The following is a 16,789-nucleotide window of genomic DNA, read 5'->3' on the forward strand; positions in this document are numbered from 1 at the left end:
ACAGGCTCCCTGAACAGAGATTCTCGGGTTGGTCATCACAGTCATGTATGTACATTTTGTATGCATGTTAACATTAATACAGTAAAGCTTATGAAACACTGAAAAGAGCCCGTAATTTATCAAATGATGTCAAATGGATAATCCAATGTGTTTGGATTTTGTGTACAACATAACATAAAAACCCCTCAAAATTATAAACCAACCTGAAAATAACACCTTCAAGACTCATAATCAATAAAAAAAAGACTTCAATGTCTATCAATATAGTCTGCATTTAATTTTTGGTAATTGACTAACTGATTAATCAACTAAATGTCGTAGCTGTGCTTGGAGAAACTTCAGTAATTTAATTTATAACAAAACATTATATTTCACTTTTTCAGGTTTTGGCACTGAACCAGTTGGGAATATTATCTATTATTATTATTAGTAACAATTGGTATTGTTAAGTATTTTTTTTTTATGTCCATGAGGTTTTTTTTTCTTCATCTTTTTAAAAATGGATTCATTATTTTAAATTATATGACATCAAAGGCCATTCTAAGCCAGTGGGGGTTGGGAGGGGAGGTTTCATTTTTTTCTTTTGGAGTGTTAATGATCACAAATGGATGAGATATGGCTGGGTGTATGCGATTCGCTATTGCACTGCTTGCTGTTATTTATTGTTATACTCTGCACGAAACTAAATACAAAACTGATAAATAACAAAACAAAACAAAAAACATTTTATTTCATAAAATCCTATATTTTCAATGCAAAATCTTTATCTGTAAAGTAATGAAAGCATTCAGTTTAATGCAGTTAAGCAAAAAGTACAATATTCCCTCTGAAATGTGATGGAGTAAAAATATGAAGTAACACAAAAAGAAAATACCTCAAAATCCTCAAATTCACAAATGTACTTGGTTATATTCTCCAGTGAAGCTGCTCCAGTGTCTGCTTCAAACGCTACTGTGAAAATTCCGACAGTCTTGAAGGCAGCAGTGATGCTGCCGCCTGGATCCATATTACCTTGTTAGCAGGTTGCTAGCTGAGCACGGACGCTACAGTGCGGCTTCCAGGGGATGTCCCACCCTTTCTAAGACACGCTGAGGACTCCGTGGCTTCTAGCGGCAACAAACGAGCAGGACTAACCCCCAAACTTTGGCAACATGACGACGCGGTCGGAGAGAGAAAAAGCCCAGAAACTGAATGAGCAGCATCAGGCCATCCTGTCTAAACTGCTGAGGGAAGAAGACAACAAGTACTGCGCTGACTGTGAGGCGAAAGGTAAGCCGGACAGTGTTTGCTGCACACCTCCATGACACTCATGAGACAGAAGCTGAGGACATGAGACGCTGTGTGGACTTGGCAGCTAACAACTAGCAACATATCTTAACGGTAATCAATGAGAGTCAGTTGTGTGAAGCTATGCTTACATCCCTGTTAGCCTAACTTAGTTGCTAAATGACAAAGTGTGTTATTCCGATTAAATGTAATTATTTGTTACATTTTGGTGTATTCTTGTTGCACAATACAAACAGATATATTGCTTGTTCAGTCAGAATTAAGGAAAAACGAACACTATTGAGCGACATTTTGTGCAAGTAACGGCAAAGGCATACAACTTCCGTTTGGCGTTTTCAAAATAAAATCCCCGTCGAGATCGCATTATGAAATGTGATAACAGTAGAACGAAGAGAGAGACATTTGAGGCCTAAATGACACAAGAAAGGAGCGGTAATGGTGCTTAGGATTTTGTGTTTTAAATTTTGTTTTGTTTTAGCAAGAAATTCTTCACTCATGAAATAGTACAGCAAAACAGAGCATGACAAGATGACGTGTGTGAGAAAAACAATTATACTAAATCCTTGTCAAATTAAGGGAAGAGCAATGTTTTGGACTTAATGGGGACTGATTGTATTCTTTTATTTACGATGTTTTAATATTGCGTGTTCGCACTTAACGTCATGTAAAAAATAAGCAATTAAGCCAACAATAATGATAATAACCTCTTAAAATTGACGCTTATTTTGAAACCAGTTGGCCTGTAGTTCCGGTTTTGTATCGTGTGGTTGCCGTAAACTTGACGCAAGATTTGCCCGACAGTATCGATGTCATGTCCTTGACTGGTTTATTTATGAGCGGAAAACGTGCGTGTCCGGTGTAGGCAACATTAAATTAGAGGTGTCGTTTGCTCGCTGAATGTCCCGCGCGGAGAAACACGTCAGCAGCTGGATGTTTGTTGCAGCTGCAGCAGCCAACACCTAACGTTCACCTGACTCGCGATGCTCTCATGGGCTAAACCACCCCCCCCAAACTCCATTCAAAAATCTGGAAGTTTGACACTGCCCTGCACAGACTGTGAAATACAGCATCACTGAAGGTGTTTTATAAATAATGAGGAACCAGTCTTTATTTCGGCATGCATCTAATGCACCAAACTGCAATGCTTTCTTAATGTTTTAAAAATGTGCACGTCTGTATTTGAGAATTCCAAGTGGTATCAACTTAAAAATAACATGCTCAACGTAATAATGCATTGGCACACTTGATCTTGCAACGATAACAAAGGAGTGTGACTGTTACCCAAACCTCTTTACATAATTAAATGTTTGTCGACAAATGTGGAAGCATGAAATTCCCTGACTTTTGAGTGGAGTTTGAACGGCCCGTATCGGGGCTACCTCTGACTGAGATTAAATGCCGTTTGCGTCATCACCATGCCTATGCTGCCATCTGACAAGTGTAATCTGTAGTAGCAGACCTCCCTCTGCATGTGAATCACTTGTGATCATAACTTGATACTGCCTGCTGCTGATTTTGATTTTGCAGTTTTACTTATTCCCCCCTTATACTTTGATATTAAAAGCATTTCATGACCCTAGCCAGGTGTTAAAGCTGCCAGCAGGCACATAGTTAATGCACCTAAACCCAATTTACACGGTTTTGCAGGATAGAGTATAGTAACTTTTTTAGACTAAATGCTATTTTGACATACACATACATTATGTTTCTAGTAGGCCCAACAAAAGATCTTAAATAGCCCTTTGTGTGTTTTAGTCTTATCTTACTCGTGCAATTTCATTGCTGTTATTTATTTAATCATTTTATCATTTTTAATGGTTATACTTCTGCTCTTCTTATTTATTTATCTAAGGCTTGTATTGTCTTTATTCTTCTTCTTGTGGAAATGATGTTTTCTCTCATGTCCGTACCTCTTGTTGTTCTGGGGTGTGTCGTCAATCCCAGCTTTCATCAGGCAGAAGGCGAGGTACACCCTGGACCAGTCGCCAGGCTATCGCAGGGCCAAACTTTGTTTAAAAATGACTAATAAATCTACCTCGTACCTTGTTAGCAGTTTAGTTAGTTTAGTTTGTTTGCACACAATTAAAAATGGCATGAAATCCAAAGAACAAACAAAAGTTAAGAAAAAACACACAAAAAACAAACAAAATCCCCAAAACGACTATTTTATTGAAAAATACATCAGAAGAGAAAATTACAAAAAGACCCAAAAAAGTAACCAGTTAGTAAACACAAATCCAACTAAAACCAAGAAGTACATATAGCACAATACAAAGTGTAAAGGAAAAAAGGAAATATATGTGTGTGTGTGTGTGTGTGTGTGTGTGTCTGTGTGTGTATGTATATATATATATATATATATATATATACATCCAGAAATAATTGCACATCATGAATTAAATGTAATGATACTTTCCTTTTAAAATTTTCTTTGAAATGCAGTGAGCTCTGGATAACATGTACTTTATCGTTCCATATCTGTACCGCGTGATATCTGAGAGAATACTGACCGTGAGTTTTAAATTCAATTCCAGCAGTTTGACAAAAACATGGCCAACACAAGCTGCAACTTACTTGGTCTTTATGAAGCTTTCTACCACATCTCATGGCCTTCCTCAGGGAGTCACTCACATGACATGATGACGATGGTTTAGCCTTTTCCTCCACACGTTATCGTATAAAAGTCCATATGAGATCACATAACATCAGCTTAACCATACCCATGACAACTGAGCAACCCCATCCACCAAAAGTAGCAATGTAGTTTTGGACAGTAAATCAAAATCAAATCCATATTGTGGTGTGAGACTAGATACTGTTTCAAATGTGTGAAATCGTCATAAGGTCAGTGTTGTCTTTTCCTTGTTTTAAAGGCTGCATTACAGTAAAGTGATGTAATTTTCTTAAGACTGTTGTAGCTGTTCTATTATTAACCTTCACACACTGAATCATAGGGGTGGGGCAAACAGATCAGAGATGATTGGAGTGACATGAACAGGCTAAAACTTTATCTTAACCCTTTGAAACATGTAACCAAATCAGTTTAGTTCCAGATAACTTTCATGTGTATTAAAACCTTTAAAAACGTGAGCAAACTGGTTTGAAGTCTTTTGAAAATATGGCTGAAAAGGCACCGAGCAACTTGGTGAAAGACGTCCTGCAAATTGCAAGAAATTAGGAAAAGACGAAGATGTGGAAATTAGTTAACAAAAAAAGGAGAGAGAAAAAGAATTATTAGAAGATAATGATAATTAACATGGGTAAAATGTCCAGAAAACTATATTTTCAATTATAATAATAATAATGATTACCTATTTCATCTATAGTTTTATTTATCATTTTTCTTTTAAAAAAAATGTATTTATTTATTTTATTGTTGTATTATTTTATTTTTCCCATTTTTTCCTGTAACTCGTAACATGTTACTTCTTCCCATGTTTTTGAAAGACATCAAGCCAATTTGCTGAGCTTTAAAGGGTAAATAGAAAAAAAAATGTTGATAAAGTTTTCCTTAGTCTGCAGTTGAGAAAAGGTGAGAAATCACCATATGTCGCAATATATGTTATCACAAGACTCAGAATACTGTAAAACATTTAGAATGGCAATAATAAATCCTGACCCAAGTATCATGATAATGTCATATCGGGGGAGCCTCTGATGATTCAGTCTAGGCATTATATACACATTACTGGTAATTGTTTTAGGGCTGCAACAAGGAGTCGATAAAATCGATTATAGTCAATTTTAATCGATTATTAAATGTGTTGACAACAAATAAAATTATTGATTCGTTGTGTCGTGCGATTATTCTGTCACTCGCTGTGTCCCGGGACTGTTTACGTCACATGCAGATGGGAGAAGCCGGTGTTTTCAAAAAGCATGGTGGAGGCAGAACGTTTTGTACAAAAACTTCAAAAGTTTGGGAGTACTTCATGTTTTCCAAAACAAGGAAGTGTGTTACCTACAAAATATGCAAAAAAAACCCGATGTACTTTCAGGTTTAAAGTAAGGAAACGTAAGGGTATGCTGTAAAAGCTGTTGACATTTAGTTTTTGAATTGTTTCATATTTGATTTTGTAATTATTTATAGTTTAATATTACTTTAACAGCTCAGGGATGTTCAAGCAACCGCCTGTTTATGCACTTTTTGCTCTGTTGTCAATGATAATCTGTTTTTCAACAAAGTGATGGGAGAAAAAAATGCTTATTTTATCAATATTTCTTTTTTCAAAATCTGAATAATCAATTAATCGAAAAAATAATCTACTGATGAATCAATTATCAAAATATTCGTTAGTTGCAGTCCTAAATTATCTGTTAAAAACCTCATTGTGTGAATAGTTTGTCAACGTGCCAAAAGTCAATCCCACAATATCGCTGCAAAATCGATATTGAGGTATTCAGTCAAAAACGTCTTTATTTGATTTTCTCCACATCGCTCAGTCCTTGTTCACAACTTTGGGCACAACAAGTGAGTTTTAATGTTTCTCAGCTGTTAAACAAACTCCATCCATTGAGGAGGACAGGGAGATGTGGTTGAAAGCTCTTTTTGAATTAAATTTTGTGTCCAGTGTCAGAAACTGTCACGCTCAAGTGTGTTACTAAATGGGGGTTTTGCAAGAAACACATATCTTCTAGCCCGTATAAACAAACAGTCTTTGCTGTTCTGCGTTGTTAATGCCAGGTATTTTGCTTTGCATGGAAACAGTGAGTGTGTGTATGGTTCCCCGTGTGAGTTGATTTACAACATTGTTCCTGCAAATCCTTCTTAAGAATTACAGCTGAGAGGGAAGTGTCGGATCTCGGTCATTTTTAGCCAAGCAAACTAATAATCCCAGCTGGCGTGCCTCATGACCTGTGTGAAAACAAGCAAATGTGAAGTTCACTTTTCAGCACTTGAAAATCAAACTCAAACTGAGCCTCAAGCACTTTACAGCCACAACAGTCTTTTAAAAAGCTCTTACTGTTCATAAGTCATCATTAATGAGTCCAAAAGTCTGATGTACAGATTTGTATTTTCTGCATCAGTCAGTGATCCTGCACCCTGCGGCTCGAGGCATGTTTACTTATATTACTCAGAAGCTGCAGCATCCAGCCGTGCCCTATGAATCACATTCGCTATGTCGCAGCTATTTTTACCCAAACAATATGCTGTGAAAAAGCCTTATAAATCCAAAGTTTAAAGTGGAAATCAGATAACATTTTGTTTCTTTTTTAGTCCTGAATAAGTTTCAAAAATTAAAAGACTTAAGCATCGTATTGTCGTGGATCATGAAAAAATCAAAATGACAGGTTTTGCTTAACTTGCTTAACTCTCAAATAAATAAAAATCTAAATAGTTTTTAACTGTTTTGTTTTTTTTCACGCTCTAAATGACAATCACTAAGTCAGTTTCAAGCGCATAAGAAGATAAGATAAGAAGTTGACCTTATGTAATGTGTCTCCCACTGAGGTCGTTTTCTGTTCATTTTCATTTAGTGTTTCATAATGAGTACTTATTTAGTAGTATTCATATAAATTAAAAAAAAGTAATTGCAAAAAGACTGCTGATTATCTTTCACAAGACAAGCAGATGAGCTGTAACTTGTATTTTGAAATTTGAACTTTAATTCCAAAATAGGGGAAAAATGTAATATTAGAAATGACCTATTCAAATTCAAAATGTACAGTCTATAAGGGCACTATACAATGTGATGTAGTTTACCTTTTAGTCCAGCAGAGGGCGCTCTTAAATCTCACTGTAAGCTTGACATATTGCAAACAGTACCATCTCACTTTACATTAAATGGGTTGCGTTCAACATATACACATTCAATTAAATTTGAATAATTTATGTGTTAGATTGAATCCTTTTTTACCTTGTGAAAAGCTGACAACCCTTAAGTGGATATACATTGCAGGTGATGTAATGTAATTTTAGTTAGACAGGGACAGTGCACAATAAAACTGTAACCTTATATAAAACATAGAGAGCTGGTTGCAGACTGGTTTATATATATTTTTTGAAAATATGGGGGTAAAAAAGGCAATGACCAACTTGGCAAGAAATGTCCCAAAAATTGCAAGAAGAAAAAAAAAAATTGAAAGAAATTAATGCAAGAGAATTATATGAAAAAAAGTTTTTAAAAAATGGATTTAAATTATCCAAAAAATAGGGAAAATGTCATAAAAACTAGTAAAATGATGCGAAAGAAAAAAAAAAAACGTAATTTTTTTTTTGTTGATTATTTGCAGGTAATTTTCTTGTAACAATTTAACTTTTTTTTTGTATTTTTTGTATTTTTTATATATGTTTTTATTTTTTGGCCATGCCTTGATTGATGTTTCCTTCTCCTCATGTTTTTCAAAGAAATCAAGCCTTTTAACAGCAGAGCTAATCCAGGTTCAGTCATTATACCTGAAAACACTTTGTTTGTTTGTTTGTTTATCATAAGGATCCCCATTAGCTGTAGCCTAAGCATCAAACTAGTCCTCCTGAGGTCCAAGACAACATAATATTACATTACAATAGAAACAAAAGTGAAAAAAAATAATAGTAATAATAGTAATCAAAATAGGAAAGTGAACAAAAAAATGTTAATGGTTATACAAAAATACAACTACACTGAAAATAGTAATCAAACATAATAAAGATTAATTCCCAAATATTCAGTCAACTACCAATAAAATTGTATAAAATAAACAGAATAAAATAAAATACAGTAGAAAAGAAACAATCAACAAAACCCCAAATCAAATATTACTTTTACCATACCAGGACAAATGCTGAACCTCTGTAAGTCAACCTGGAGTTGAGACTGTTTTCATAAACTTTTGCAGTCTGAGCGTGGCCATCCCCGCTAGATCCAGAGCTCTCCAAACACAGCAGTGTATTAGCTTTTATTGATTCTTAAAACAAGCATTCACTCCATGGCTGATTGACCACTCTGAGCACAGAGCTCTGCTTTGATTGATCAGTTTGTTTTAGGCTTTGGCCCAAACGCCGTGAGTCCTCCATACTGCTCGCTGCAGTCGCTGTGTCGGGGCGTGGCAGCCCTGCTATGACCACTGCAGTGTGGTGACTCACCTCAGCCTTTCGGCTGTAATTCCACCCTCACTCCTGTCTCCTGTCCACACACACTGTCCTATATTTCCTTTGTGTGTGTGTGTGTGTGTGTGTGTGTGTGTGTATGTGTGTGTGGGGATGGAGTCCTTATTGATTGCAATTTCCATTTTCCATTTTCCTGTCCTCCTTGGCATCTCAGTCCACTACTTAGAGTCCAGACTATAATTCTCGCCTTTGGTTTCATCACAATCCTTTTCACCAATGTGACTAAAACGCTACACACACACACACACACACACACACACACACACACACACACACACACACACACACACGCTGGCAGTGTGTCAGTGTTATGATTTGTGGCCGGGGGTGCTCTGACTTGGCACATGCTCTCTGTGCTGGCACAGCAGATCTTGGCAAGTGCCTGCGGGGTACTCAGCGCTTTGACGACCTGTCCTTGGTACCTCTCTGCTGTCACACACACAGACACACACACACACACACACTAATTTGGACCCAGCAGCTTGCATACACACCTACAATTGTGCACCTTTTAAAGGTGTGAAGGACAGGTTAGCCTTGCAGTGTTCAGGAAAGGAGACGGCGAGAAGCTGCAGCTCGGCCTGCATGCAGGCGGCTGCCGGTTGAGCACAGCGTCACATAAGTTGGGTTTGTTTCCAATTGTTAAGCAACTTGCATGCAAATTTTAAAAATACAATACAAGTTGTTGTGTTTTTTTCGCACAGTTTCTGCACAAGGGCGTCTTTACGTCAGGATGATGGAAGGAGACTTTTAGGAACTGATGTGTTGTTTTTGTTTGAGCTGATGTTGTCCATAAATCATGCTGATTAAACGCCACAACAAAGACATATACCTCAATGTTGTTACACAACCGCAAACAGCTCTGCGCTGACATTTCTCTCCGACACATTCTCATAGAACACATTCATCTAAAGACACGAACATTTTTAACACATTATAGTAATGTAGAGTATTTCTATCAATATTTAAAGGACCCCTCAAGACACAGTTTTTTTTTAAAAATGTTATTTTTGGGGGCTTTTATTTGATAGAACAGTGAGTGAGCTGACAGGAAAGGGGGGTGGGAGAGAGTGGGGATGGGAGACTCGAACCCCGGACCACTGCGATCAAATATTTCCCTCTGCTCATCATCCAGAACTCATCCATGGATGGATGGATGGTATTTTGCCTCTGTGCTCAGTGGCCAAATTAATCATCAGTATTGATGAAATAAAGCATGCAGTGTTGGATCTTTTAGGTTTCAGTGCAGTGGAGCTCTATGCTCAGTTGCCAGTCTGTTAGGTACACCAGGCTAAATCAGACCAGAACAATACAGCAGCTGTGAGGAGGGCTGTAACTAACTATTATTTTCATAATTTAATTTATTGATTCATCTGTAGATTATATTCACAATTAATTGATTCATTGTGTAGTCTGTAAAATGTGAAATAAATGTAGAAATGCTAATCACAGTTTCCCAGAGCCCAAAGTGACATCTTCAAATAGCAGTCCAAAACCTAAAGACTCTTCATTTACCATCATAAATGTCAAAGAAAACGGCAAATGATCACATCGAAGACATTTAAAATGTTTGACATATTTGCTTAAAAAAAACGACTGAAAAAATGAATTATCAAAATAGATGGTAATAAAAAATTTTGTTTGAAATTTTCCTCTGAATAATTAACCATAATCATTGCATCTATATAGTCCTGAAATAAATACTCCCGTCATGAAGATTTGGGTGAAACTGTTTTAGTTGATTCAGCTGTTGAATCAGTCAGTCATTTTTTAGTCATCTGTAAGGTTGAGTATTGGTACTCGAAATAACCCAGTACCAAGTAGTATCAAAACTTCTAAAGTCAAACAGTACCTGCATTGTTGGGACGCCCATTAGCTCACCTAGTAGAGTGGGCACTCCATGTGCAGAGGCTGTGTCCTCGCCACGGGGGCCACGAGTTCAACTCCAGCCTGTGGCCCTTTGCTGCATGTTGTCCCGCTCTCTCCCCGTTTCACGCTTAATCCGTCCTATCTAATGAAGACCAAAGAGTAAAAAAAAACGGTACCTGCAATTGATGCTTTTTGTACCCAGGTGTGAATTTTTTTTTTTTATGATTTGCTAGCAGCCAATCACCACAAGTGTTCTCTGATTTAATGCGACGTGTGATTGGCCCTCTACAGCAGCAGTTACAGTCCATCCAGTCTGATGTGTTGGAAAGTAGAGCTCGGTGTATTCGACTGAGTTGGCAGCTCAGCATGCTTAGATGTGGCCAAAACGTTCAGCAGTATGATTACTACATGTTTTATTCACATGATGGGTCTTCATGGGTACCGAAGACGTCACTTCAGAATCGCACGGTGCCGTATTTGTGAGAGACTGCAGACTTGTTGATCGTCACGACTGCAAACACGGCGCATCTAAAAGAGACAGAAGTGAATTCCCCATTATTTATTTGTTAAAAATAAGTTATTGCTTTTTGATTCTGTTTCTGTTTGTTTATTCTGCCGATCTGGCTGCTTTGGGATGGAATTAAAATTGTAGTTTGGGGTTTCTCTGACGACTGTTGTTACAGCCAACAGCACAACATATTCTGGGCATATTGTAGGAATTTAAATTTTCAATTTCTGATTCGTCGTACCTCCGTCATCTTCTTCTTAGTTGTGAGCGCTCACAAAAATGGCGGTGCTAAGGCACTGTGACGTCACACGGCCACATGAATAGAATGAAGCAGAATAAAAAAGGTATCAGATGAATAATTCTGTTAGTATCAGTGTCACTTGATGGAAACTGGCACTGCATTTTTTAAAACAATAACCAGTCCTAGAGGGTAGACTAAATATTTTTCCATTAAAAAAAAAACCCCAAACCAAATCTAAAGACAGTTGCCGGTGTAAGATCTGTCAGTTGACTGATTGCTTCAGCAGATGATTGCCATTGCCTCCCATCACCAGCAGATGGAATTATACCTTCACTTTCTCCATCTATCCATCCATTACTCAGCTGTCTGTTGCCTGAATTTGGTCTGCGGATTCACTAACACCCCATCATTCATCTCCTTCCCATCAAAAACATAATGAAACAAACAACATGCCAGACTGTAGAATAAAGTTCTTTTAGTATCTCTCTCTGTGTATATCCCTCTAGCTGTTTGAGTCTTTATTACCTTTGATATTGTTTTGAGGTGTCATGATTTACAGACTGTCTGGACCTTAACGCTCCTCTATTAGTTAAAGAACAGACAATAAGATAATCATTCCTCTGCACGGAGAGGAAAACATTTCCTCTCGCAGAAGCAGTCCATCCTGTCCTCCTCTTTGCTGCTGACACTGAGTCACATTAATGGACCAGCAGGGAGCAGCACAGCACTTTTTTCATTTTCCCCTCAGCGTCCGTCTCGTCACTCAATGATTCTCTCCACTCTCCTCCGGAACTGTGCTCACATTTTTTTGGCAGCCGTCCGATGATTTACTAAGAAGACATTTTATTAATTAGGGTCTGGAGGTCGTTAGCCTTCTTTTTAAAGGAGAATGACGCTGAATTTCAGCACCGGGATGGTTTATTTTCTTGCCTGTGGCACTATTTAGCCATTATGCAGAAACATTAGCTGTTGTTTCTTATTCCTAGAAGTAAAAAAGAGAGGATTTAAATTGGTTTCAGCCAGAGATCATTTAAAGAAGCATAAAGGGTTCTGGTAATGCTGAAGTTTCAGTGTATTTTACAAGGGGACATAAAGTTGAAATAAAAGGACATAAAACCTAAAGAGCGATTAGACTAAAAATGATGAAAAAGATTCAGATAAAAAGGTAGACAGGGGGGCTGTGACAGTAGCCAGAATGGGTTTTTGGGTGCTGTGGTTCAGAACAGATAAAGACTATAGTGTTATTAGTCCTGCAGGATTTGTATGAGTCAAGCCAGACATGGTTCAAGTCCACAAAGTCGGTGTCTTTCAGCCCTAAAGCTATAAACTCTGTATTTTTACCCGATCCCTGGAGAGAGAGCGGGCTCCGCTTCCCTGTCACAGACTTTTTGTTCTGGCTCACAAATATTGATTGAATGAGCTCGCAGGAATCGCATCAATAAATTGAGATGTTCCTTATTTATTTTTTATTTGTTGCTTGAAAGCGTTTTCACACAAACACCCATCAGCATGCGGTATGTTTGACGGGATTAAAAAGACGGTCACAGATTGGTCTCTGTGGAGGAAAACAACACCTCAGCGGACATCTATGGTCCCCGTCCCCACCTCGCTGCTACTGCCGCACATGTTTCTCTCTCTCTCTCTCTCTCTCTCTCTCACACACATACACATGCACACACACATGCGTCAGTCGTCGCTCTGTCCTCAGGTTGACAGTTGGGGCTTTAATTTCATGCTTGGCTGACTGTCCCCCCTCCTCCCAGTTGGAAAGTTCCGCTGTCACTCATCGTGGCTGTCTATCTGTGTGTCTTTCAGCTGGGATGTCTCCGTGTGTTTCTGTTCGTATGCATGCAGCTAATAATCTATGCTTGTGTCTGTGTGCATATTTATCAAAGCGAGCTCTAGTTGATGTAATCTCCGTTGGTATCTTCTTTCTCTCTGTGCTTGTGTGTTGCCATGTGTGTGTCATGTCTCTGAAGTCATGCTCGTGTGTGCCCTGCTTCATGGCCCCCCCCTGCAGGATGTGCTGGAATTTACCTCCATGAAAGTGCCTGAAAGTGTGTGAGCGTGTATATATGAGCAGAGCTCATTTGAGTCTAATCAGGTCAGCAGTCTACAAATTAGCATTGGTGTGTTTGTATTCTGTGTGTGAGTGTGAGTGTGAGTGTGAGTGTGTGTGTGTGTGTGTGTGTGTGTGTGTTGGTGGTGGTGGTGGGGGGGGCTGCAGGGCTTATGTCTACTGAGAGAACTCAATTCAGCCATCTATTTTTGTCCAAACTTCAATGCAGAGCAAGCGTAAAGATGCATGGCATAATAACACTGTTAATGAATCTGAATTATTCACATGAGACGCAGATGAACAGATACTAATGTTTCAGCAGCTACTGAGTATCCAAGTACAATCCTGAGCATCACTCGGGGTATCCCACACTTTAATATATTTGTGGCAGCCTGCCAAGATTAAAACATCTGCCACTACAAAGACATTCTCTATTTTTGGAGTTGGACCGTTCATTAGGAGCACTGTTGAAATATTAAGGGTTGACCGATATTGGTTTCTAAGGGATGATACCGATTATTAGTAGTTAATGTGACTGATAACTAATATTTGGAACCGTTATGCGTTTACAATAAAAATGAAAATCTTTCCGTCAGTACTTGGAATTTGGAATATAACAAACTCCGACACAAAACTTTGTTTATATACTTTTAGCAAATGTTCGGTCGAAATTAAGACTTTCAATAACATATGCAGCAAGTTCCCAGCTACTTTTTTATAAAGTCAAGTAAAAATTTAAATAAAAAATGAAAAAATAAAAAATAGGTAATAGAAATTGAAATTGTGCTATGCTACTCTGGGCACAGATGGAGCAGCAGAAGTTTTGAGGCACATTAAAAGTTAAACTTAACGGTTCTTGCTGGGTCTAAAAGTTTGCATTCAGTCGCAGCAGCTGCTCCTCTCATCTATCGATCTGATCAGCTCTGAACAGATCAATAGATCAATTATCCACCACGCAAGTCACAAGCTACTACTGAGAAAAAAAAGAACTGATGGACCGCCTGGGCTGCGTTCACAGACCCGCAAAAGCCTCTGAATTTAGAGAGGGGACACAGAATGATACAAAGAGACACTGTATTTAAAAGAAAAAGCGACAGCAACACAGTGAGAAACACTATCAGTTGTATTTATTCGTTCATTTGAAGTCTCAGGGAAGGTAGTTTTAGATTTGGGGTGGGGAGGGATGTTTTTTACACCGGAAAGTATTGATGATGTCTGAAAACAGTAGTTATTGTTTTGGAAAAGGTCAATAGATGGAAACAGCTGATTCAGAATAGCACAGCATCCAAACAGACCAGAATAGTAAGTTAATAGATACAGACCAGTGCAGCAGGTCAGCACTCATAAATCAGAGTGGCTTTTTCCCTCCACAGCCAAGGCTCCGTTTTTAAACAATTGCTATTATATTGCAGCTGCCACAAAAGTTACAGTTAACATTACAACAAGGTGCATGGAACTCAAGCAGAGAAACATGGCTTGTGTTGCTGACCCAAGTATTTTTCAGTTTAGACCCCCTGCTACGACTAATTTAATTGTTATTTTTCAGGCATAACACCAGTGACATTGTTATTTTCTCAAACAACCTAATATGACAGAAACCGTATTTGGGAAAAGTTAATTTGATGTGTACTTTTAGACTCTAGTTTGCCCGTATCCCATGCACAAACATTGAGAGGTTGAGGTTTATGACCTATACTGCAGCCCGCCACCAGGGGGCAATCAAACTGTTTTGACTTCACTTTTAGGGAGCTTTCATGCTGTCATCTTTAAAAGATAAAATCAGATTCGTTTTGGTTTTGAATTGAATTTTGAGTGGCATTAAAAAAGCCTTAAAAAGTCTTTTATCTACCATGCCTTCAACTGCAGGAACCCTGCAGTGTACAAACTTTTTTTTAGAACAACAAAAAGAACATTTTACTACACTGCTAACACAGTGATGCCTAAAGCAATAAAGGAATAACGGAAACCTGACCGCCCACTCTCATGAACCTCCTGAAATGTGGTCGCTGGCAAAAGTTAGGAATAATCAGATTACACTAAGTGACTCAGAGGGCTTGTTGGTCATCATCTACTCACACTGAACTCAGCAGTCTGAGAGCCAAAGAGCATCAGTGCTGGCTGCTCATTATCTCAGAGTGAAGCATGATTGACTGGTTGAAATAGCACAGCACAGTTTAACATGCAAGATGCAGATCATGCTTGTGTCTTTTTACAATATAGCGTACTTTAGAGTATAATTTGTGCAAGGCATTCACTTTTCTAAATACAGTCAGAGCCCGCTAAAGTGCTCCATTGATTTTCTCACAGAAATAGAAACTCAAATGCAGTGGAGAATGAAAACCCATTGTGAAAACCTACTGTTAGAAAAATGTCAGTGCATGTGGATGATTTAGATTTTCAACCCTTAAACAGGCATCGCAGCCGCATGGTTGACATTTATTTTTGCGATTGAATTGCTTCACTAAAAACCTTGCAAAATCTAGTGTGCCTTTATACAGACTTTTTTTATGCAATGCATTTTAGTATTTTGATTATTCTCTAATTCTATTGAATTCTATTTTCATTCCATTAAAGTGACTATTTTTTTTTTACCATACATTTTATACAGATTTTTTTTTTTTTTACCAGATTCAGTATTATTTGTATTTATTTTTGTCTGTTTATTTTATTTTTTCTATTGATTTTGTTTGTTCATTTGTTTATTTTATGAATTTACCTTTATTTTCAAATTTCTGTTATATAACATTGGCAACTTGTTTTTCACCATATATTTTGTTTTTTTAACACTAGATTTATTTTTATTTGTATCTATTTAATTTTGTTTATTGTGTGAGGTTACTTTAATTTCGAGATTTCTATTATATGACATGGACTTTTTGCACTTTTTACATGTTTCCATATTGGGAATTTTTTTCTTTTTTTTTCTTCAAAATGCATGCGTGTTAACATATTATAGGGCCTATAATGTTGTATAATGTTTTGCAAAGGCATTTCTTAGTGTGACTGTCAAAGTCTTAAGCCACTGCATGCATGCACGTGTGATATGTATGTTACTGTATGTTTGTTTTGGAGGTTGTGTTGAGAAAGGTTATCTAAGAGCACACCAAAGTGAGGTCCAATCCATACCGATAGAGTCCAGCTTACAATGGCTGAGCTGCTTGATTCAGGCTTAACACTCAGTCATCCCTGCCTTAATGCTCCTTTAGGCCGTCTAGCGCATTAGTGCCACTGCATTAACACACTGATGCTCTTACTCGAGACAGGCCAGCCCACTAGACTGCGTGCATCCCCGCTGCCATCTGACCGTCCCTGCCGCAGCACCATTATGTAGCCCGGATCCATAAAAGTTGATCCTTTTGCACTTGCTGTGTTCAAAGTCGCTTTCAATCGTCAAATTGACAGATAGTAAGCTTCATGGTCTGGAGAGGGATAGAGCCAACGATGGTGCTGAGGGACTGTGGCCACTAGCCCATTAAAATGATTTGACTGTCATTCCCGTGCCATCTCCCATTCATCCCCATGGAGATTTGGCAGTGCTGTGGATGTTTTGTGCTGCTTTATATATGATGGATGATGCATTTGGACATCAGATTTCTATAGGAAGCTCTTAACCTGAACTCACTCGAGCAAGATATTTATAAAGCTTCAAAAAGCATGCATGACTGTGTTAAAGGGACAGCCCTCCCCTAAATCAAAATTACATATATTTCCTCTTACCTGTAGTGCTATTTATTG

The 16,789-nt window shown here is 38.0% G+C and overlaps 1 protein-coding gene across 1 annotated transcript in view; it reads left to right on the top strand.

Annotated features, from left to right (window-relative positions):
• Nucleotides 1–809: 809 nt before the first annotated feature.
• Nucleotides 810–16,789, top strand: part of LOC121954897 (stromal membrane-associated protein 1-like) — a 162,295-nt gene continuing 146,315 nt past the window's right edge. The window contains exon 1 of the mRNA XM_088086534.1: nucleotides 810–1,269. Within this exon, the coding sequence (XP_087942660.1) occupies nucleotides 1,152–1,269 (118 nt within the window). The 5' untranslated portion in view covers nucleotides 810–1,151. The remainder of the gene's footprint in view (nucleotides 1,270–16,789) is intronic.

This window comes from Plectropomus leopardus, chromosome 13 (genome assembly GCF_026936395.1).
Source record: "Plectropomus leopardus strain MGB_pleo_1.0 chromosome 13, ASM2693639v1, whole genome shotgun sequence".
NCBI classification, from domain to species: domain Eukaryota; kingdom Metazoa; phylum Chordata; class Actinopteri; order Perciformes; family Serranidae; genus Plectropomus; species Plectropomus leopardus.